The sequence below is a fragment of the Aspergillus fumigatus genome, chromosome 1 (genome assembly GCF_000002655.1).
Source record: "Aspergillus fumigatus Af293 chromosome 1, whole genome shotgun sequence".
NCBI lineage: Eukaryota > Fungi > Ascomycota > Eurotiomycetes > Eurotiales > Aspergillaceae > Aspergillus > Aspergillus fumigatus.
In genome coordinates, this window is record NC_007194.1 from 3867398 (window position 1) to 3888166 (window position 20769).

Here is a 20769-nt window from a genome sequence, read left to right on the forward strand (position 1 = left end):
GTATTGCGGAGCCATACAGAAAGCTCTACGTACTTTCGAAGAAAACGACGCTACCAGCTATGTCCATTACGAATCGCTTAGTCGGTTCCATTGAGAGCTCCGGGTTCGATGGAAAGAGTTCAGTGATGCGAAGAGCATCACTACTACGTTTCTCTCATCGTCAGTGATTTATGATGACTTCTCGCAGCCTATTTCCTGGATGACGACCCCCCGCAACGCAACTAGAGAAATTGCGGAGGAGATGGCCCAACTCCGTAACACCATGAGACAGGTTGCTAGCGAACTGCGCATGAACAAAGCGTTAATCCAAGACGCTATGGCGCGTCTGGAAGAAATGAATAATGGTCATCACGTAGCCCCTTTCTGTGGGTTGCCTACTATGCATGAGAGTGACGATGCCGCAGAGAAGCTGGAAAAGTTTTTGCTCACCAATCCAGGCCATGAGAGCCTCCCATCCGAAGACGAAGATACAGATCCAGACGAGGTGCCTCCAATCTACAGCCGGGAGATGAAAGACCCAAACCTTCTTGAGGAAAATTGGCTGGACCCCGTCTGGATAGAAGGGGATGGTTACTCAGGAAAGGTTCCTCGCGAAATCGAGGAGTATCTTGAGTTTGACTGTGCTAGTAAGTACCACCTTGCCTTGCCATGTCTGGGGTTTTACCATATAGTGATCATTCTGACTGAGTTAAACAGATCTCTACTCCATGATTGGCTCCATCAAGAGCATCTTCTGGCTGTTCAATCACAAAGAGCTAGTGAAGGTCGTCGATGATCCAGCTTGTATTCTGGAGGACGAGATCATCGCAATCCCGCGCAACATAAACCCGATGGGATTTTTAATGAGCTATTATTCCGAGCTGGAAAAGATGCCGTTGTTCATTCAACAGTTATACGATTGTGTCCGTCCCCATCAGTCGTTCCATGTCGCACCCGCGTTTCATATCCCCGATGCAGTCACATCAGAACCTTCCCGACTTTGCATTGCCGATATATACCGCGTCAGTCGTCCCCAAGCCTTTCCAGAAACCGTGCTGTGTCTGAAGATCAAGCGCCAAAAGAACACGGATAGGATGGTCGCTGAAGTCAAGAAGAAACTGGATTAAACCTGCAACATCGATGGCGATAAACTTTGGTTTCGGGGTTTAAGCATGTTTGCCCTTACATTATCGATGAGTTTCTTCATTCCAGTCATCAGCACTGGGATTCCCGACAATGAGTTTGGACCAGGGACTATACTACAAACACTTTCGGATTTGCGGTCGACTATGCTCGGCCCAACGGGGCGGTGATGATATTTAAGGATCCCGACCTTCGGGATCTCAACGTCTGGAAGCCAGATCTCTCCGAGTGGCAACATCTCACCGCGCATTGGCTCCGGATCCCACTTAATGGTCTCAAAGTCCCAGACAACTACAAAGATGCGGACATAATCATCGGGCCACTTTCAGTGAAACAGTCTGAAGCAAAGGCTAAGAAACATTTTCCAGACCAAGGTGAAGAGCTCCAACTTGTTTGTACCAGTTATGAGGGCTGTAAACGTCTTGCTGCATCATTGGCAGCAATAATTTACTTCACATCATAGGTTCAACCCTGGCGCTAGGAATGCTGCGTGGAAATCAGTCTTGAACTAGAGGGAATACTGTAGTATGGTTACGACTTGTCCTGATGGCGGAAGGCTCATGTCTTTAATAGTGTATTATGGTTACGACTTGTCCTGAAGGTGAAATGCTCGTGTCTTTGTTCTGCGAAATGAATTTTCATGAGCCGAGAATGTTGAATTAGAATACTTTGCTATAGTTTAATGGATGGGGGTTTTCTATCTAATATCAACGGGCACTAATCTTACCAACCAACTGGTGGAAGTTCCATCAACAGATTTCTGTAGACTGCACAGGAGCATACCGAGGTGAAATAGGCAAAGAGTACAGTTGTGCGTTGCTGGGTGATTTCGGTGGTCCAAAGCGAGGCGTAGTTATATATTTCCATTTTCGACATGGTGGCAGAGCCAGTACCTAGGTACATCACAGACGGCATTATTGATGGGTATAGAACAATTCGATCTGTTTCTAGGCATTCGGTTTGAAAATCGTACGCTCCCCATGATAGTATTGTCGATGATTGCATGGCAATGCTGGTAGACCCGGCGGTAAAAATGGAGGTAAAAATGGAGATTATGAGACGTACTGATGTTGACCATGGATCTCTACAGCATCGATGATTGTGTTGATGGCTAGAGGTTCTAAGAGTGAATGAAAGGTGGACAAGGTGGACGAACAATTACGGAGAGGATAGATAATGGTACGCAGCAGGCGGGCCGATCCGCATTGGACCATGGCCACTACCAGAAAGGACAGTGTGACACAAGTCACTGCAACCACTCAAACTACGTAGAATTGGCTGCTGGTCCAACCAAAGCATCATGGATAACGCATCCGAGTCGCCGCACTCCTTCAGCGAGTTGATCCTCCTCGGACCAGGCAAAACAAAGGCGCAGGAAATCATGAAAGTCGTTGCCTCGGTCCACCGAGTCCCCGGGGATTTGGAAAATCTCACCAGCAGCCACTCTGAGATTCTGCGTCTTCTGAGCCAGTTGCACGATATCAGCAGCGCGTAACGGACTTGGAAGACGCACCCAGATAAAGTATCCGCCGACGACTTCCGAAGAGTCGGGCAGCCCTACGCCCAGAGGGAGGAGGTGCTTGCGGATGGAGGACATCATGACATGGTACCTGCGCGCGTAGGCGGGCTGCAAGACCCCTGTTAGATGAGACTGGAAGGTCCCATTGATGAGCAACTGGGCAATTATCGTGGAGGCGATTTGGGACGGGGCCCCTCCGGAGCGCGATGAACCTCTGCCAGTCATTAGCTCATCCAGTTCCAGTGTTTTTTTTTTTTTTTTAAAAAAAAAAAAATGTTTAGTTGACGAGGAAATACGTTTGAGAGAGACCGTAGGCAAGCTTGGCCGTGCCTTCTGCCCATCCGGTCCGCATGCCAGGGCCGATCAACTTGCTGAAGCTCCCGTTACTGATGACGTTTCCCCATTCATCCTGGGGCCCTCCATCCATGTAGCGATCGATGTCGACCAGCCGAGGCACGCGTGCCTCGTCTGGAGCAGCCAGGGGGCAGTCTGGATCCACGGACCACTGCAGGAAATCGTAGACGTCATCGGTCACGATCAAGGCATCGAACTCGCGCGCGAGCTGGACCAGTTGCTCCCGATCGGACAGGGACATGGTCCGCGTGGTGGGATTGGAGAATGTCGGCGTGGCATAGATGAGGTGTTTGTAGATCTTCCCCCATGGCCGTGGAGGTTTATGTTTCTTTACAGATCAGCTGGTGGGTGGAAGAGACAAGAAAATATCTGATGCACAGTCAGTGTCTACCGTACCGGTTCGAATCTCTGCTCTTCATTAGCTTTCCGCTCGGCCGCCTCCATCTCCCGACGGAGATAGTCAAGATCAAGCCCCGCGTCATCCTGCGGAACGGCTCTGACACGACCTGCGAAGCCGGCATCGTCTACCATCCGGGACGCCAGGTGATATGCAGGCGCTACCATCCAGACATGTCTGGTATAACTTGGATCGGTGAAGACTTGGAAAATACATGCCAGATTCTGGCTGGCACCGCCAGTAATGCAGATCCGATCGAACCCAACCGGATCGCGGGGTTTGTAAAAGTGGGTCAGCCATTCAGCAACACTCTTTCGCAAGGGCAGATAGCCATCATCAGGCCCATACAGCAGGGCTGGGGTCCGAATGGACGGCGTGGACAGGACAGTGGCGGATGCCTGGGCCAAGGCGGAGGTGGGCAACAGGGCCGGGTTTGGCCAGCCTCTGAAGAGATCGATTGGCTCTTCGGGGGGAATTACACCCATGTCGAGATTGTCGACAGTTGTCGCTTGCCACTTGCCAGTATGTGTACGGAGGAGACAAAGTTCAACGCGATGGCTCGGTCTCAGTCGATGACCTTTTTTTTGGCGTTGTCGTTGAAAATTTCAGCGTGGAGGGACAGGGGACACGTCAGTCTGGTGACGTTGGCCGCCGCCATTTGAAATGACCGAGTGTCTGTCTGTGACCAAGGAATACGCATGCACTCTATTTTCTCCGTTCCTTTAGTGTCTGTCCTGATTTGGATAGCTTACGACCAAGTACAGTCAATATGAGCAACGTGAGACTAGAGAGGAATTGGCTCCATTAACGTACTATGTACTCCTGTTATTGTGGTTTGTGGTGGTTTTGGAGTTACCTACCGTACTGTACCTTACCACGGCGACGAACTGTTACCGATTTCCGGTCGGGGTTTGCAAGCATTTTTTTTTCTGGCACTGCGGGTACCAGCCATGGCTGAGCATCCGTCCAGGAATGCTCCGTGAACTGATTATGATTAGGTATGATGGATAATAAAACATACCAAGTCAGACCAACTCAAACATTCAAGGCCAAAAGTACGGAGTACCTACAGTCCAATCAATCCTACAAACACAAGTAGCATAGCATATGCCTGGACAGGTCACTGGCACTGGCACCAGCAAATTCCCGCGAGCGAGGTACCTTACGGATCCTTCCAAAGCCAAGCGCCAACAAACCAATCAAAAACAATGACTGCCGGGGATATTTCTATTGTTAGCAGAACAGGTACGGATACCTCAATATTCCATGGGGATTCCCGTCTTCCTTGCTGCTTCTAGGCAGATATCTAGCGTCGACTGCCCCTGAGCCTCACCAAGGCTACCATATTTTTTTTTCTCAGGTATTGGGAGACCACGGAGTAAACAAAAACCAATACCTCGGAGAGGCAAGGTGGGAAACGCCTCAGTGAGGAGTGTACTCAGTAGGCTTGACTCAAAACATGAGGCGGAGTCCTAACCACACATTGGCATTCCAGCCAAAAATGTCGATTAGTTGATTATGTGGGTTTGTCTCTCGCTGACATTTTTGCCCCCCCCAGGAGATCTGGCGAACAGCATCTATGCGTGTCAAAAGCTAAATAAATTGCAAACAGTTGACCCCTGGCGGATGGCATCATCACCATCATCGACCGTGTAGGTGGCTGTCTAGACCAATAGCAGAGAGCATGCCTTTTGACAGACAGATAGAAAGAAATGAACAGCTTTACGGACCAGGATCAAATCAATGTTGGAGATGAGATATTTTGCAGCCATGCTCAAGTATCTCAGAAGTCGGACAGGATCAGACGAGATGAGATCTGAGGCGTCTGGTGATCCTGAGGGGCTGTCCAGTGTACTCGGCACAGCTCATCAGGAGGCGGAGGCACCATCATCAATCACATTGACTTGACTGTTTTAATCATGGTTGTTGTTGTTGTTGTTGTCGATATCTCATTGTCTCCAGACACAGCCTCTCCTGATCCTGATCTCCATCAAAACTAGTTACCCAATCCTAGCCATGTTAGTCAATCAGAATTCCCGTAGAGCCGGAGAGCCCAAGAAATTCCCCACCCGCCGTCACTAACGAACTAGAGCTAGAGACCTGCAGTAGTCCAGTACAGCCATGATCCATCATAGAAAAAAAAATCGATTAGGTAGAAAAAAAAAGGACAGACAAAAGAAAATAATATTTTTTGGCAGCATAAAACAATGATGAAATCTATGAATTCATCCGAAGCTCAAGGATATCGAAAAAAATGAGCAATCAGAAAATCATTTCCTCTCAACCCACTCACTCACTCGCTGTTGCTGCTGCTGCTGCTGTCCAACTTCGCCAGTGTCAAGTCGTCAATCAATGCTCTCCATACTCCACTGGATACCAGCTTAGTGCCATACATTCGTCATATCCCTCCTGGACATCGGGAAGCCTCGAGCAGAACCAAGGTACGACTTGCATCAATCAGAGCCTTGGCTAAGCATAAACTGGTAAGTAACAGGTCAGTCTAAGTAGTGATCATTCATTCCTCCTGTGATCCCCTCCTGCCGATCACATTCCCCAAGACACACGCGCCAGAGACAGCCTCTCTCTCTCTCTGTTGCTCTCCTCCAACACCTGACTCTAACTTGTCCTTCGTTTCTTTCACTTTCCTAAACCGTCTTTTTGTATGCGTTAGTCCATTCTTTTCACATGGTTCGCTATTGAGTCTTACCTCATCTTTCTGTTGTGTCTTGCCTTCTTTTTCTTTCTTTTTCGGTGATTGTCTTTCGAAGTACATCCACTCCCCCCCGCTGCCATCGATTCTCCAACTTACCAATTGCTTTTTTTTTTTTTTTAAACTTGTACAGCGAACCCCAAAGATGTTGTCGGCCCCTGTAAGATCAGCCAAGCGCATATCGTCGCTCTTTTCACTGGGGTCAAACAAAGATGGTTCTCTCTCCTCATCACCAAACTCTCCGAGCTTCCCGAAGCACTCGCCCGACCAATGCCCGGAGGATGCCCAGCAACGCCCGCGAAGCAGCTCCCGCCCCGCGCGATTAGTATCCAATCCCCAGTCCGACTATTCAGATACCCGGAGCATCAGAACGACCGGTCCCATCGATCAGCTCGACTTGGATGAGCCTCTGCCTCCGCCTCCATCACTCCTGGCCGTGAATCAGGATCTTGCCACGAGTGCCAACAATGCTCCGGATGGCAGACCGCAGAGCAGAGGCAGACCCTCCAGCGCGGGGGGATTATTGGTTCCCGGAACTGGACCTGATTCGCGCCCGGGGACTCCTTCAAAACGACGCAGCTGGATCCCGGGACGAGCGCGAGCGAGCTCTGTAGATGCGAGACCTCAGAATACAACCTCTCAAATGCCGAGTGCCTGGATCGCTGGATTGGATCAGAAGATCCTATATGATGTGGGCCCTTTGGTCCGGGGCGAACAGGTATGCCGCTTGTCTGTTCCTGCGCTTCGTCCGTCCACGAGATCTGGGCTTCAAAGTCCACTAATCTATACGTGTTACTATAGGTTCCGGAATTGTGGAATGAAAGTGGTGACACTTATGTCTATCTGTTCCCCCAAAACACTGGACGGTCACCGTCGTTCAAAGTCCATTCAACCATCTTCGCGGAATCACCGTCCCTCACATTCCTTGCCCGGGGCACAGACCCGAGCAGGGTGAACGCTTTGGAGCAACAAGCGCACTCCATGTCATTGAATAGTCCGATGACAAGTCCCGCTTCGCCTCCTCTGACTCCTCAGGACGGATACCCCGACAATGATAATGACAGTACCAACAGTCGGCGGATGGCCTTCGTGGATGACGAGGGATTGGACGATTTCCAAGAGCTTCATCTATACCTTCCAATACCGCTGAACAGCGATGTGTCCAGCCCCGACAGTCGAATCTCACCCGAGGACACGGAGACACTCATTTTATTCCGCAATCTCTTCGCCTTCCTCCTTGGCCAATCCCTGATCGCCACTCCCCGGTCACCCACACTCTTCTCGATCTTCATGGATGTGGCCAGTCTACTGTCGCGCTTCGAGTTCAGCAACTTTGATGGAACGAATTTCGGCGAAACGGCCACCAGCAGCTTCAGCAACTACTGTGACGAACTGCAACTGGACGATGTCCGGAAAAGCCGCGAAAAGACCATTGAGGCCATCGTGCTGGGAGAACGGCTGCGTTTCTTCCCCCTGTATCTCGAGGGCTTCGTCCACGGTGTCGGTAAGCTGGACGAGCTGAAGCAGCTGCGGAGTCCCAAGTTCAGTCTCATCAGTCCCGTCACCCAAAAACGGATGGAACGCGGCTTTATCGACCTCGATACGCGCCTCCGAGTCTTGCATAGCAAATTGAACGAGTTTGATTTCCCGTCGGTCTTCTCCGGAGTGGCCAACTCGACCACATCCGCGGAAAGCAAGATTGTGCGATTCAAGCTGTGGAAGGCCGCATTCATGGAGTTCCGACGGTTTACCGTGCACTACTACCGACAGAAGTACGGCTCATGGCCACCAAAGGCCCGGTCGAAGAAGAATCAATTCGAGGAGAGCGGCCTCAACCGCCAGGTCTTGAAGGACCTGTACGATGACTTTGCCAATCTGTACGACATGTTGGTCGATCGGACCGCCCTGACCACTCGAACCGTCGATATGGCGGCCCTGGAGACGGTCGAGTCCGAAGACACGCAGGAGGTCATGATCCGTGCCCTCCGCCAGGTGTTGAGTGAGTACGACCGCGCCACGCCGCCGGTTCAGCCACCCATCCCATTCGACGTTCCCCAGTTCCCGTCATTAGACTCGCTGCAGCTGAAGGCTGTGGACCCCAAGAAGGAGGCCAAGCGCAGGGCCAAGAAACTGAAAGACTCGGACATCAATGCCGTGCTCATGGGTTCATACACGCGGGAGAGTATGCGGCCAACCCCGTTCATCGAAGCGTTCATGCAATTCGAGCGGCGCTGTGCGCACGGCAAGAATGTGGAAGATCTCATCGATCTCCGCTGTGGCCAGTGGATCTTCCTCTACTGTGTGATCCAAGCTCTACCGTTGCTTGTGGTCGATGTGCAGGATGTCAAGTACACCGACGGCGTCGAGTATCTTCTGTGCATCGCACCCCGCGGGGGTGCCCCCTGGATCCACAACGATGGCAAGACCGCACGTAGCTGGTTTGGGGTTGCCGGCGGAGCCGGGGTGGTCAGCCTGCCGTCGGACGTCGTGATCAACGGCGTCGAGGGTATCTACCGCCGCAGTCATTGCTGGCAGGTGGCGGAGCAATGGGCCGAGAAGGACGCCATTTTAGGACCTCCGACCATCGATGACCCCTATGATAACGAATCCTCGCTATCCTCGCCCTACCCGGGACAGCCATCGTCGGGCGGGTCGTCCACGGAGCAACCCCAGCAATCGGCACAACTCCTGAGTCCCAACGGTCTCACTCCACCACCTCCGGTGATTCCTCGCACCAGCTCACCGGCTGCGCGAGCTCGACCCGAGCATCGCCATTCCATTTATCCCGGTCTCGAGGCCCTCCCATTGCCCGCTGGAGTTGCGCCCGTTGATCCACCAGCGAGACCCGTCAGCCGGCTCAACCCCAACATGAGCTTCGACGATATTCTGAAGCAGGTTCCCAACCAAAGAGCGAAGAAATGAGAACCCAAATCATCCGTTGTACAGAGTCCGGGAGAGAACGCCTCCTTTGTTTCTAGAGCATTTGACTTCACTTCATCTGAATCTGCATTACTACTTGTCTGATTCCCATATCACCTTGTCCAGTCCGCATTCCCCCTTCATTCACTGCTTTCGTCCATTTCTGGTTGTCTCTTTATTATGGTTCATTAATCATCCGTGGAGTGCACACACTGTACAAGGACCAAAAGAATGGGTCAGCGCAATATAAGACTGGGAATCCAACCAATGTCGAAGCGAACTTCGCTCAAGAAGAAGAATCCCTAATATCATGAACAATTAAACGAGGCTTGATAGGTATGGCCCGGATCACTTAATAATGGCCCGAAACTGGTCCTTTCCGACTTGTCATCTTCTGGGAATCAGTTTTCTAGACCGACTGGAGCCAACCACCTGGTTTGATATTATTCAAGACGGACGGATAGAGATAATAGACCCTGATGGGCTGATAATGTAATAGAGAGACCTTTTGGCCTTGTGCGGAGATGGGATCTACTTGCCTCCTAACATGGTCCCCAACAATCTCCTTGATTTCCTCCCACTTTCAGACCATCGACAGTTGGAAATTGCACAATTATCTGTCAAATAATCGGTCTGAATACCTGTATTCCCAACATGTCTTCTCCGTCGTACCACTATTGAAAAACAGAACTTGCGCCCAGCGATATGCTCGGAGCACAATTGCTCAACAACTCTGATCCACTGTCGAATCATCCACACGAGCCATCCGATTTGTCTTATCGTCCGTACTTTGTTCGACCTTCTTCTGCGACGTTTGGTGTATCTTGCATCTCTCTAATATACTGGTTTACTCGTGTCGATTGGATAATCACCATAACAGACATCAAGAGTCCAGACCCTGTGTGGCTGCACTGGTCGCAGCCCGCGCGGCTGATCATGTCCCGACCAGCTGCAGCTAAAATGTGTCCGGCGATTCTTTAATTTATCGACCTCGTACCGCGCGAACTTGGGGCCGAATTCTTTTTCTCAAATTTTGTTTCAGCCCCTGATACGCTCTGACTCGAAAATTTTCACTGGTTTCTTCCTGGTCTTTTCTGTCCCTTCCGACCGGGTTGGGTTACTCCGTACGGCTACTGAATACTCCCTACGACGATTGTCATTCAGTGACTGGTTACGATACGATAGATTGATCGATTTATGATGGACTAGGAAAGGAATTGAGACAGCCCCATGTCACGGTCGCGCTCCAGCATCGCCAGCGACAGCCACGATCGGCTAGAACCCCGTCTGCTCCGCGCTGTCGAGCACGACGACCTAGAAAGGTTGCAGCAGATTGTAGACCTGGCCCGTGAAAATGGGCAGTTCAACGAGAATTTCCTGCGCGTGGGTCTCATGCGCAGCTGCGAGCGCGGATCCATCGCCGCGACACAGTACCTGCTCAGTCTCGGCGCGAAGACCGAGGTCCCCAGCAACCGTGTGGCACCGCTGCTGCGCGCCGTCGAGCACAACCATGTCCGGATCGTGCAGCTGTTACTGGATTACGGGGCCTCGACGGAGACGGCGGATAAGAAAGGGCGGACCTCGCTGATGACGGCTGCGTGGAGGAATCACTGGCACGTCTTGCAGGTGTTGATATCGCGCGGGGCGGACGTCAATGCGAAAGATCTGCGGAAGAGGAATGTCTTGCATAACCTGGCGGCGGATAAGCAGTGCGATTGGGGCGAGGATGTGATCGAGCTTCTGCTGGGGACGGGGTGTGCGCTTGACGGCGCGGACGGGCGGGATGAGTTGGGCCGCACGCCGCTGCACTGGGCGTGTGCGACGGGGAAACTGCGAGTCGCGGAGCTGCTGCTGACACGACGGCGGGGCCCGATTGCGGATGTGAATGCCGTCGAGCTGAGGAACAAGACGTCGCTGCATATCGCGGCGGCGCATGGCAGGGAGGATATCGTGCAGCTGCTGCTCAAGCACGGGGCGGACATCGAAGCGCGGAGCGATGGGGGCTGGACGCCGCTGCACAATGCCTGTGACAAGGGCGCAGTGGAGATCGTGCGGTTGCTGCTGCAGGCTGGGGCCAAGATCAACGCGCAGTTGTTGAACGGGGTCACGCCGCTGCATCTGGCCGCGCAGGCCGGTCACCGCGAGGTCGTCGAGTGCCTGCTCGAACGACCGGACCTGAAACGCCGTGTTCGGGACAACTTTGGGAGCACCCCGTTCCTCCGGGCGGCACAGTTTAAGCGGAAGGACATCGTGCTGCTCCTGGCGCCGTTCAACAACATCGATGCGCTCTCGGCGGATGCGCGGGGCGCATGCGAGGCCTTTGACGCAACGGTGGTTGACTTTGGCAACTTTCACAACGAGAATCGGGTCCAGAAGACGTCCGTGTTTAACCTGTTGTATGGGCGCGACCCGGAAAATCCACGCAAGCAAGCGTTCCGCACCATCCCAGCCGACAGCAAGGCGACGGATTTTCGCTGGATCCATCTGCCCGCGAACAACATGGCCTGGGTGGAAGCGTTGCTCACCAAGTCGTTTATCGAAGAAGGCGCCCACGACGTGGAGAGCTTCAAGGGACTGGAACGGTCGTTCAATTACCAGCACCGCGGACAACGGACGCACTCCCACTTCATGCGGCCGCTGTGTCAGAGCACCCCGCGAGCACGCCCGTTCCGCGAGGATGAGCGGATCAAGGAGAGTGGAGAGACGGAACTGCCCACAATCGTTGTCAACGGGAACGACGACCCGTCCAAGGCCAAAAAGTCCAAGGTCCAGGGCATGAAGCTTGAACGGGCGGATACCTGCTCGCTTGACGATGGGTTCAGCAGCTCGCAGGGCAAAAAGGGCAAAGGGACACCTAAACGGGCCAAGTCTGGGCCTTCGCCCAACAAGAGCGACACGAAGGGTAGTAAGCAATCATCGGCTCAGGATGACAAACGTCGAGCGCCCCTGTCACTCTGCAAGGATCACTCTCTTACCCCGGCCTGCAACGTGTGCGTGTTCATGCCTTATTTGCATTTTGAGACGGCCGAGCGCAGGCAGAAGATGCAAGAAGCCATCCAGCGCGCCGAAACACTCCGCTTCCAACACCCAGGGATCTCGCGATCGTCGACGAGGGACGAGATGCTCATTAGTGCGCATCTGGCCTCGTCGACGACGTCGCTCCATGTGCGACGCACTCTGGACCAGTTCTTCTATCCGAACATCGATACGCAGAGTCGCGATCAGGACCAGGTGATCTACCGCTACCAGACCAAAGGGCAGGGCCGCGATCGGTTCCGGTCGGATCCCAAGATCTTCATGGTGGACCAGCTGTGGATGTGGATCCTGGGGACGAACCTCATCGTCACGAGCTTTGCGCAACGGTGGGACCAGCCGAAGAACGACCCGCTCAACGTCTTGGACGGCATTATCGAGGATATCAACTCCAAGACACGGGAGCCGGTGCGATCCGTCTACGATCTGGCGATCATCATCACCAACCGCTGCTCGGGGGTATTCGACCGGCACCGCATGGGTGACGAGGAATACCAGTTCCTGGACATGTTCGAAGCGTCGATCGGCGTCGCCACGGACCGTGAGACCCTGCTGTTCAACATGTTCAACAGCGCCTCCGCGCAGGCATCGGACTGGCTCAAGAACCACCGCAAGCTGAGCCGTTTTGCGCGCGACGCAGACAATGCAAAAGGGAAAGCGTTCGCGGAGGAAGACGAGCAGCCGCTGTTCGTGGACAACCTCCTGGACATCGGACAGGAAACAGATCTGCTGGCCGAAGCCAAGGACATCCGCGACGAGCTCAACATGATCCGCACGGTGCTGCAGCACCAGCAGCACATCCTGGACGACTTCCAGGAGGTGATCTGCGAGATCTACCACGGCCAGCACCGGTCGCAGTACGAGGTCAAGAAGCGGTTCAAGGAGCAGCAGCGCACGATCGACATGCACCTCAAGGACATCGAGCGGATGGACAAGCAGGCCGAGCGCATCTACTCGTCCATTACGGACCTGCTCGACCTGAAGCAGAAGCATGCCAATGCGTTTGAGGCCCGATTCGCGCGCGACCAGGCAGCGGACACCACCCGCCAGGGGAAGACGATCATGGTGTTTACGATCGTCACCATCATCTTCCTCCCGCTGTCATTCATCACATCCATTTTCACCATCAACCTCACCGAGTTCCCCAAGGGGCCGGACGGCGTCGGGGAGCTGCATCTGTCGTATGTGGCCAAGTATACCTTTGGCATTGGCTTTGCTATTTCCATCCCGCTGATTCTGCTGGCGCTGTCGGTCGACGATATCGGCGATGTCTGCCAGGAAGCGATGCGACACATGCGACGGTGGTTATCGCGTCGGCGAAAAAGCACGGACGATCAGCTGGACGAGGCCACCCTCGAGATGGAGAAGATTATCAGCACGAGCAAGTCCCGCCGGAGCATGGACACGCGCTATGCAGGGAGCCTCTTGCCGGTTTCGACTAGGGGGAGTCGTCCTGCTTGATTCCAGTTTGATTGGCACGAGTCACACAGGCTAATGATTGTTTATGAGAGATGAATTATACTTACTGTCTATCACTTTAGATTAATGATTACTGCGTTTTCGTTACGATCAGGTTAGGATATGCCGCTAGAGAATCCTCGCGACGCATTCACATGAAGGATCTGTCTTCCTTTCGTCCTAATCAATTGACTAGTCTAGCCCACATCGACACATAGCAGAGATGACTCTTGAGTCCGACGATTCCATGTGCTTACACCAGCTGAAGAGAATCAGATCTCCCGTCCTCTTCCGCAGCACCTCGGAGTATCCACCGAGGAACCCTTCATATGGTTCTTGCTGAATCTGAAAACGGATCATTTTCAACCGATATATTGATAGATGAGATATCATCCTTGTGATCCTGACCAGAAGATACTAGCCCGATTCCTCCGATCCGCACTGTCGGCACGGGTGGAACCGGCACGTACTGACCGCGCTGGACTATGGACTGTGACTCTTCCGCTGCAGCGCGTTGATACAGTCACAGGGAGTGTTTCTCGGCGAGGAAAACAATGTCTGTCTATTCTTCTTGATTTTCACGAGGGATATACTTGGAATTCGGCGTGAAATCAGATCCGTGTTCTTCCACGTTCCATGTATTTGGCACTATTTGGCACGGGCAAGTGAGGTCATCATGAGTTCAGGCCCGGGTTTCACCGTGGGAAGGACTGCGCAAAAAAGCTTACTTTCACAGATAAAAATAAAATGATAACAGATCCAAGGCAGTCATAAAATAGTGCTAGCTAGAGAATTGCAAATTGTTTGTCCAGCAGTATGAAGCCTGCGCCATCTCCAGTTGTGCATGGGAGCCGACGGCACCACCCATGGACGTTAGTGCGCCAGTGGAAATCGATAGGAACAAGGAGGCTAGCAACACAGGTCGAACACTCGACGGCCTTCCCTGACGACAAGCAAAGACACCAAGGCAAAGAGCGGGTCGTCATCCTGGGCTCCGGGTGGGGAGGCTACAGTCTCTCGCGGCGGCTCTCCCCCAGCAAGTTCGCGCCGCTGATCGTCTCCCCGCGGTCGTACTTTGTCTTCACGCCGCTGCTTACGGATGCAGCCGGGGGCTCGCTTGATTTCTCGAATATCGTCGAGCCGGTCCGGGATCGCAGGGCGCGGGTGGACTTCATCCAGGCGGCGGCGCGAGCGGTGGACTTCCACCGGAAGACCATCCTCTGCGAGGCGACGGTCGTCAAGAGCGGGGTGACGGAGTCGCCGCGGACGGACGAGGCGGGGGGTGTCACCAGCACGATGGCCAAACGACGGTGGGAAGCCGGCGAAACGTTTACGGTTCCCTACGACAAGCTCGTCGTCGCGGTGGGGACCGTCACCAAGACGTTCAATACCCCCGGGGTGCGCGAGAACGCGCTCTTCTTCAAGGACATTGGGGACGCGCGGCGGGTCAGGCGGCGGGTGCGCGAGTGCTTCGAGCTGGCGGTGCTGCCGACGACGGCGCCGGAGATGAGGCAGTGGCTGCTGCACTTTGCGATTGTGGGGGCCGGGCCGACGGGGACGGAGCTGGCGGCGTCGCTGCGCGATTTCATCTCCCGCGATCTCATGCAGCTGTATCCCAGCCTGGCGGGGATCCCACGGATCACGCTGTACGATGTTGCGCCGACGGTGCTGTCGATGTTTGATGAGCGGCTGGCGGCGTATGCGATGGAGACGATGAAGAAGGAGGGCATCACGATCAAGACGTCGCATCATGTGGCCGGGTTGCGGTGGGGGGAGCCAGGTGCAAGTCCGCCGTATGAGATGGATCCGAAGCGGTGTCTGACGCTGACGACCAAGGAGGAAGGGGAGGTCGGCGTGGGCATGTGCGTGTGGGTGACGGGGAATCAGATGAACGAATTTGTGCGAAACTCGCTGGAGGAGGTGGATGTCTTTCCCTCGGCTTCGGCGACCGCCAAGGGCGACAAGATCAAGGACGAGAATACCTCCTGGAAGGTCAAAAAGGGCCCCAACGGCGCCCTGCTCGTCGACGGCCGGCTACGCGTGCAGCTGGCGAATGACCACGGAGAAACAGCCATCCTCCGCGACGTCTTTGCACTCGGCGACAACGCCATGCCTGAGACCGGGGCGCCCCCGGCGACGGCCCAGGCGACCTTTCAGGAAGCCAAGTGGCTGGCGGCGTGGTTGAATGCGGACGATATCGAGCAGGCGCCGCCGTTCTCGTTCCGCAACATGGGCACTTTGGCGTATATTGGCGACGCGAGGGCGCTGATGCAGCTGCCGCATGAGGACGGCAGGCGATACAAGTATCTCCCGCATGGATTGACGGGGCGCATGGCGTGGCTGGTGTGGAACTCAGCGTATCTGACGATGAGTATCAGCTGGCGGAATCGGCTGCGGGTGGCGTTTCGGTGGTTGTTGAACAATTTGTTTGGACGGGATGTATCTAGATATTGATTTGAGCCATAGAGTCCGTCTTCTTAAGGTTGTCGCCTCATCATACGGACCCATTGTCATACTTCTCTGTCTCTGTCTCTCTCTCTTCCTCTATCAACGACTTCAGCCGTCAGCCGAGGCAAACCTTTCCCCGCATTCTCCGCACACACGGAAAACCACGAACTAAATACAAAAGAAGAGAATCCACAGCTTCAAACCCTTGATGACTTGACATCTTCATCAACTATATAACTTAGACAGGAGAAAATGGCCTACACAACCGTCTCCCAGCGTAAACTGGCCGAATTGGACGCCAAAATCCCCGCCGAATGGAGACTATCCGCGTCTCAGATCCCACTGGGGATGCTGTCGCCCGCCGAATCCATCACCAACGTCAAGCAGTACGGCCGAGTCAACGTGATGGACATCCCTCGAACCTGTGGCTTGCTCTCTGCTCGCGAGCTCCAAATCACAGAAGACTATGACGTCCGCGGATTGTTACGCGCCATGGCCGACAACCACCTCACAGCCGAGGAGGTCACCACTGCTTTCTGCAAGGTCCGCTGTCCCTCCCCCTCATTTCTTTTTTTTTTTTTTTTTTTTTTTTTTTTTACAAGCGAAGAAGCGCTAACGTAGTCTAGAGAGCAGCCATCGCGCACCAACTGACCCGCTGCCTAACCGAACCGCTGTTCGACCGCGCCGTCCAGCGCGCGCGCGAGCTCGACGCCTACCTGCACCGCACCGGCCGCCCCATCGGGCCCTTGCACGGCCTCCCCGTCTCCGTCAAGGACTGCTTCCACATCAAAGATGTCGACTCCAGCATCGGCATCGCCGCCCTCGTCGCCCGCCCGGCGACGGAAGACGCCCCCCTGATCCAGCTCCTCACCGCCCTGGGCGCCATCGTCCTGACCAAAACCAACGTCCCGCAGACCATGGGCGCCCTCGACAGCGCCAACTTCGTCTTCGGCCGCACGCTGAACCCGCTCAACCGCGCGCTCACGGCTGGCGGCTCCTCCGGCGGCGAGGGCGTGCTGGTCGCCATGCGCGGGTGCATGGTGGGTTTCGGCACGGATATCGGCGGGAGCATCCGGGTGCCGGCGATGTGTATGGGTGTGTACGGCTTCAAGCCGAGCGTGGGGCGCGTGCCCTTTGGCGGGCAGGAGGCCGGGCAGATCCCTGGTAAAGGGCGGATCGCGCTGCAGGCGGTTGCGGGTCCGATTGCGCGGTCGGTCCGTGATCTCGGCACTGTGATGGCGGAGATTGTGCCGCGGGCGGAGCTGTTTGGCGAGGATTGCATTCCGGGGTTGTGGGACGGGGAGTTCCCCCGTTCGGGCCGGAGGAGAAACGTGACGATTGGGGTGCTGAGGTCGGATGGCGTCGTGCAGCCGCTGCCGCCGGTGGCGAGGGTGCTGGAGGAGGTGGCGCAGATGCTGCGCCGGACGGCGGGCGTCGAGGTGGTTGACATCCCCGTCCCGCCGGCGCTGTCCAAGTGCCAGGGTCTGGCGGGCCGGCTGATGGGCGTCGATGATGGGTCGACAATGCTGGATCTGCTGGAGGGCACGGGGGAGCCGTTGATCCCGTGGCTGCAGGGCCGCGTGAAGCGCGGCAAGGCGCTGAGCGTGGTGCAGCTGGCGCAGTTGCAGGCGCAGCGGTCTGCGGTGGAAAAGGAGCTGTTGGGGATGTGGATGCGCGATGGCGACCGGCTGGCCGGCCGGTCGGTCGACGCCATCATCCTCCCCGTTGCGCCGCATCCGGTCCCGGAGATTGATCGGTATAATGCTGTGGGATATACGTCGTCGTTTGTGCTGCTCGACTACCCGGCGGGCGTCATCCCCGTGCGGAAGTTCCGCGAGACGGATCTGGAGCTGGGCCAGGAGATGACGGCGCCGGTGCTGGGGAGCTGGGACAAGGCCAACCGGCTGTTGTGTAAGTCATCCCTTTCTTCCTCCTGCTCAAGAGTTCCCCACTGATCTGGCACATAGGGAACGAGAAAACGGTGGATCGACGTGTATACCTCGACTCTCCCCTGAGCATTCAGGTCGTCACACCCAAGCAGCACGACTACGAGCTCTACAGGGCCATGGAGATTATTGACCGAGTAGTGCGGGCAGAGGAGCACAAGACAGTTGCCAAGCTGTAGTGATGTAGTTGTATATAAGGATAATCTACCGACAGTCTTTATAGTCTTCCCTTCAGGACGGCCCCTCCATCAGTCACAATCACAGCCCCATTCAAATGACTGGCCGCACGGCTGGACAAGAACACCACCAGCCCGGCAATATCCTCCGGCCTGCCTAGTCGCCGGTTGGGCGAGTGCTCCTCCAGCTGCTTGAGGCCGCCCTGCTTCTCGATCAACCCATTGGCCATCTTGGACGGGTAGAAGCCGGGTGCAATCGCATTGCACAGGATGCCCCGGGGACCCAGCTCAACCGCCAGGTTCTTGGCCAGGTGAATCACGGCTGCTTTGGAGGCGGAGTACGCAAAGGTGGCATTTTCGCCGATAGAGCCGACCCCAATGCCAGCGACGGAACCAGTGACGATGACGCGCGAGGGCGACTCACGGGTTGCTTTGGCCGTGAGTAGGGGGGCAAACCTAACCATAGCTCAGTTAAAGTTGATATACACCAAAAACTAATGGGGACATACTTCTGCACCAAATAAAACACGCTCTTGACGTTCAGATCCATGACCTTGGAAAAGGCAGACTCGGGATACTTTTCGAACCGCTCGCCCCAGGTAGCGCCCGCGTTTGCAAAGAGAATATCAACGTGATCGGTTGTCTTCTTAACCTCGGCCACAAGTCGGTCCAGGTCGTCCATGCGTGCGTTGTCGGCGGGGACGGCAATGGCTACCGCGCCGGGACGCTTATTGGGGAGGGCATTCAGGGCGGCGACGGCCTCATCGCACGCTTTGGCTTTACGGGAGGTGATGTAGACCTTTGAGCAGCCCGCCTGAAGGAGGCTTGACGCGGTCAGGATGCATCTCAACGGTTTTTTTTTTTTAAAAAAAAAAAAAAAAAAAAAAAAAAAAAAAAAAAAAAAAAAAAAAAAAAAAAAAAAAAATCAGTAGACGTACCCGCTGGCAGCATGGAGACCGAGGCCTCTTGAACCGCCGGTGACGACGGCAACTTTGCCATCGAGGGAGAAGATGGAGTCAAAGTTATCGAGGCGGACTTGTTCTTCAGCTGACATCTTGATTCCGATGGATGAGAGATAGGTTGTGATATCAGTACCGAATGTATTGAGACGACAGCTCTCTATGTTTATAGTAGTGACCCCAACTTCCCCACATTTCCATGGAGTCTTTGGACCGACTGGCCGAGGTTCGGACCGTTCGGCAGATGAAGGATTATTTGATCAGGGGAAGTCATGATTGGTAAGACAGTGTGAACTACATAATTTTAAGAGTAACAAGATGGATTGAATCAACTGAATCAACTGAATGAATTGCTGATGAACGGAGATGAATTGAGATGAAATGAGGAGTGAGATGAGATTATTCAGAGATGCAGATAGTCTGGGTTGAGGCAGCATAGGCCTTCCTCAGGCATCAACCATGAATCCGTGACAAACTGACGATATCACCACCAACCAGGGCAGCATCGTCTACTACTCTACCTCTGGCTATATACAATTGCCCGTTCATTACTCCTGCAAGATGATGGACTGATGATGAGGGCAGAGAGCAGATTGCAGGACTGCACCACCCAATCACAGAACTGCATTGCTCATAATGTGCTCGTAATGTGCTCATTTGTGCTCTAGATCCCAAGGTCCCCTGGCTGCTCTCTTCGGGACAGTGAGGACCTTGATGCTCAAGTACTTTACCCCTTCATCCTCCTTGTTCTCTCTCCTCCCACCTCTCCGCGCTCAGCACTCTACTCACAGATTCACCAACTCCCAATCCAGACTCCCATCAACACCATGTCACAGCAATACACGCTCCCACCCCTCCCCTACCCCTACGATGTAAGTCTCTACACTTCCCGAAAAGTGACAACAGACTAACAAATGCAGGCCCTCCAACCCTACATCTCCCAACAGATCATGGAGCTGCACCACAAAAAGCACCATCAAACCTACGTCAATGGCCTGAATGCCGCACTCGAGGCGCAGAAGAAAGCGGCGGAAGCCAACGACGTCCCCAAGCTCGTCTCCGTGCAGCAAGCGATCAAATTCAACGGCGGGGGGCACATCAACCATTCCCTCTTCTGGAAGAATCTGGCCCCGGAGAAATCCGGGGGTGGCAAGATCGATCAGGCACCGGTCCTCAAAGCAGCCATCGAGCAGCGTTGGGGATCCTTCGATAAGTTCAAGGATGCTTTCAACACGACCCTGCTGGGCATTCAGGGCAGCGGATGGGGTTGGTTAGTGACCGACGGACCCAAGGGAAAGCTAGACATTACCACAACCCACGACCAGGATCCGGTGACCGGGGCGGCCCCCGTCTTTGGGGTGGATATGTGGGAGCATGCTTACTACCTTCAGGTACATCTCCATTCTCTCCGGCTTCTTTTCTTTTGTTCTCCATGCTCGTTTGCTAATGAGTCAATAGTACTTGAACGACAAAGCCTCGTATGCCAAGGGCATCTGGAACGTGATCAACTGGGCTGAAGCGGAGAATCGGTACATAGCGGGTGACAAGGGTGGACACCCATTCATGAAGCTGTAGCTCTGTAGACTGTAGTCTTTCATGGTTGCAAGACACAACAAGAACACACTGAATCTCATGCCAATCCTAATCCAATCCATAACTCCAGGCTCACATCAAATACAATGCATGCATGCAATACAGTCAATCATATCCAACAATCCCCATCCCCAT

At 54.3% G+C, this 20769-nt stretch overlaps 8 protein-coding genes across 8 annotated transcripts; 6 read left to right on the forward strand and 2 right to left on the reverse strand.

Moving 5' to 3' along the window:
• Positions 1–199: 199 nt before the first annotated feature.
• Positions 200–1106, forward strand: AFUA_1G14480 (uncharacterized protein; the record flags this gene model as incomplete). The annotated part of the gene is made up of 2 exons (XM_747724.1): positions 200–626; positions 697–1106. The coding sequence occupies 2 exons, from the start codon at positions 200–202 to the stop codon at positions 1104–1106; spliced, it is 837 nt and encodes a 278-aa protein (XP_752817.1).
• Positions 1107–1968: 862 nt separating this feature from the next.
• AFUA_1G14490 (aminotransferase-like domain-containing protein) lies at positions 1969–5501 on the reverse strand. Its single transcript, XM_747725.2, has 3 exons — positions 3392–5501; positions 2938–3323; positions 1969–2855 (listed from the first exon to the last, which is right to left on the reverse strand). The coding sequence occupies exons 1-3, from the start codon at positions 3875–3877 to the stop codon at positions 2387–2389; spliced, it is 1341 nt and encodes a 446-aa protein (XP_752818.1). The 5' UTR covers positions 3878–5501; the 3' UTR covers positions 1969–2386.
• A 145-nt stretch (positions 5502–5646) lies between these two features.
• Positions 5647–9024, forward strand: AFUA_1G14500 (uncharacterized protein; the record flags this gene model as incomplete). Its single annotated transcript, XM_747726.1, has 3 exons — positions 5647–5833; positions 6273–6820; positions 6904–9024. 3 exons carry the CDS (start codon positions 5647–5649, stop codon positions 9022–9024), a joined length of 2856 nt encoding a protein of 951 aa, XP_752819.1.
• A 1227-nt stretch (positions 9025–10251) lies between these two features.
• AFUA_1G14510 (ankyrin repeat protein) lies at positions 10252–13515 on the forward strand (the record flags this gene model as incomplete). Its single annotated transcript, XM_747727.1, has 1 exon — positions 10252–13515. One exon carries the CDS (start codon positions 10252–10254, stop codon positions 13513–13515), a length of 3264 nt encoding a protein of 1087 aa, XP_752820.1.
• Positions 13516–14328: 813 nt separating this feature from the next.
• AFUA_1G14520 (putative pyridine nucleotide-disulfide oxidoreductase) lies at positions 14329–15966 on the forward strand (the record flags this gene model as incomplete). The annotated part of the gene is made up of 1 exon (XM_747728.1): positions 14329–15966. One exon carries the CDS (start codon positions 14329–14331, stop codon positions 15964–15966), a length of 1638 nt encoding a protein of 545 aa, XP_752821.1.
• Positions 15967–16212: 246 nt separating this feature from the next.
• Positions 16213–18085, forward strand: AFUA_1G14530 (putative general amidase; the record flags this gene model as incomplete). The annotated part of the gene is made up of 3 exons (XM_747729.1): positions 16213–16503; positions 16587–17871; positions 17928–18085. 3 exons carry the CDS (start codon positions 16213–16215, stop codon positions 18083–18085), a joined length of 1734 nt encoding a protein of 577 aa, XP_752822.1.
• A 38-nt stretch (positions 18086–18123) lies between these two features.
• Positions 18124–19136, reverse strand: AFUA_1G14540 (oxidoreductase, short-chain dehydrogenase/reductase family; the record flags this gene model as incomplete). Its single annotated transcript, XM_747730.1, has 3 exons — positions 18124–18538; positions 18592–18927; positions 19021–19136. 3 exons carry the CDS (start codon positions 19134–19136, stop codon positions 18124–18126), a joined length of 867 nt encoding a protein of 288 aa, XP_752823.1.
• Positions 19137–19301: 165 nt separating this feature from the next.
• sod3 (superoxide dismutase) lies at positions 19302–20736 on the forward strand. The gene is made up of 4 exons (XM_747731.2): positions 19302–19763; positions 19854–19913; positions 19962–20432; positions 20500–20736. The coding sequence occupies exons 2-4, from the start codon at positions 19869–19871 to the stop codon at positions 20614–20616; spliced, it is 633 nt and encodes a 210-aa protein (XP_752824.1). The 5' UTR covers positions 19302–19763; positions 19854–19868; the 3' UTR covers positions 20617–20736.
• Positions 20737–20769: the final 33 nt, after the last annotated feature.

Coding starts and splice junctions, on each gene's coding strand:
- AFUA_1G14490 (XM_747725.2), bottom strand. CDS start 3,877: ATGGGTGTAATTCCCCCCGAAGAGCCAATCGATCTCTTCAGAGGCTGG. Junction 3,324..3,391: donor AAGAGCAGAGATTCGAACCG/GTACGGTAGACA, acceptor TGATCTGTAAAG/AAACATAAACCTCCACGGCC. Junction 2,856..2,937: donor GCCTACGGTCTCTCTCAAAC/GTATTTCCTCGT, acceptor AATGACTGGCAG/AGGTTCATCGCGCTCCGGAG.
- sod3 (XM_747731.2), top strand. CDS start 19,869: ATGTCACAGCAATACACGCTCCCACCCCTCCCCTACCCCTACGAT. Junction 19,914..19,961: donor CCCTCCCCTACCCCTACGAT/GTAAGTCTCTAC, acceptor TAACAAATGCAG/GCCCTCCAACCCTACATCTC. Junction 20,433..20,499: donor AGCATGCTTACTACCTTCAG/GTACATCTCCAT, acceptor ATGAGTCAATAG/TACTTGAACGACAAAGCCTC.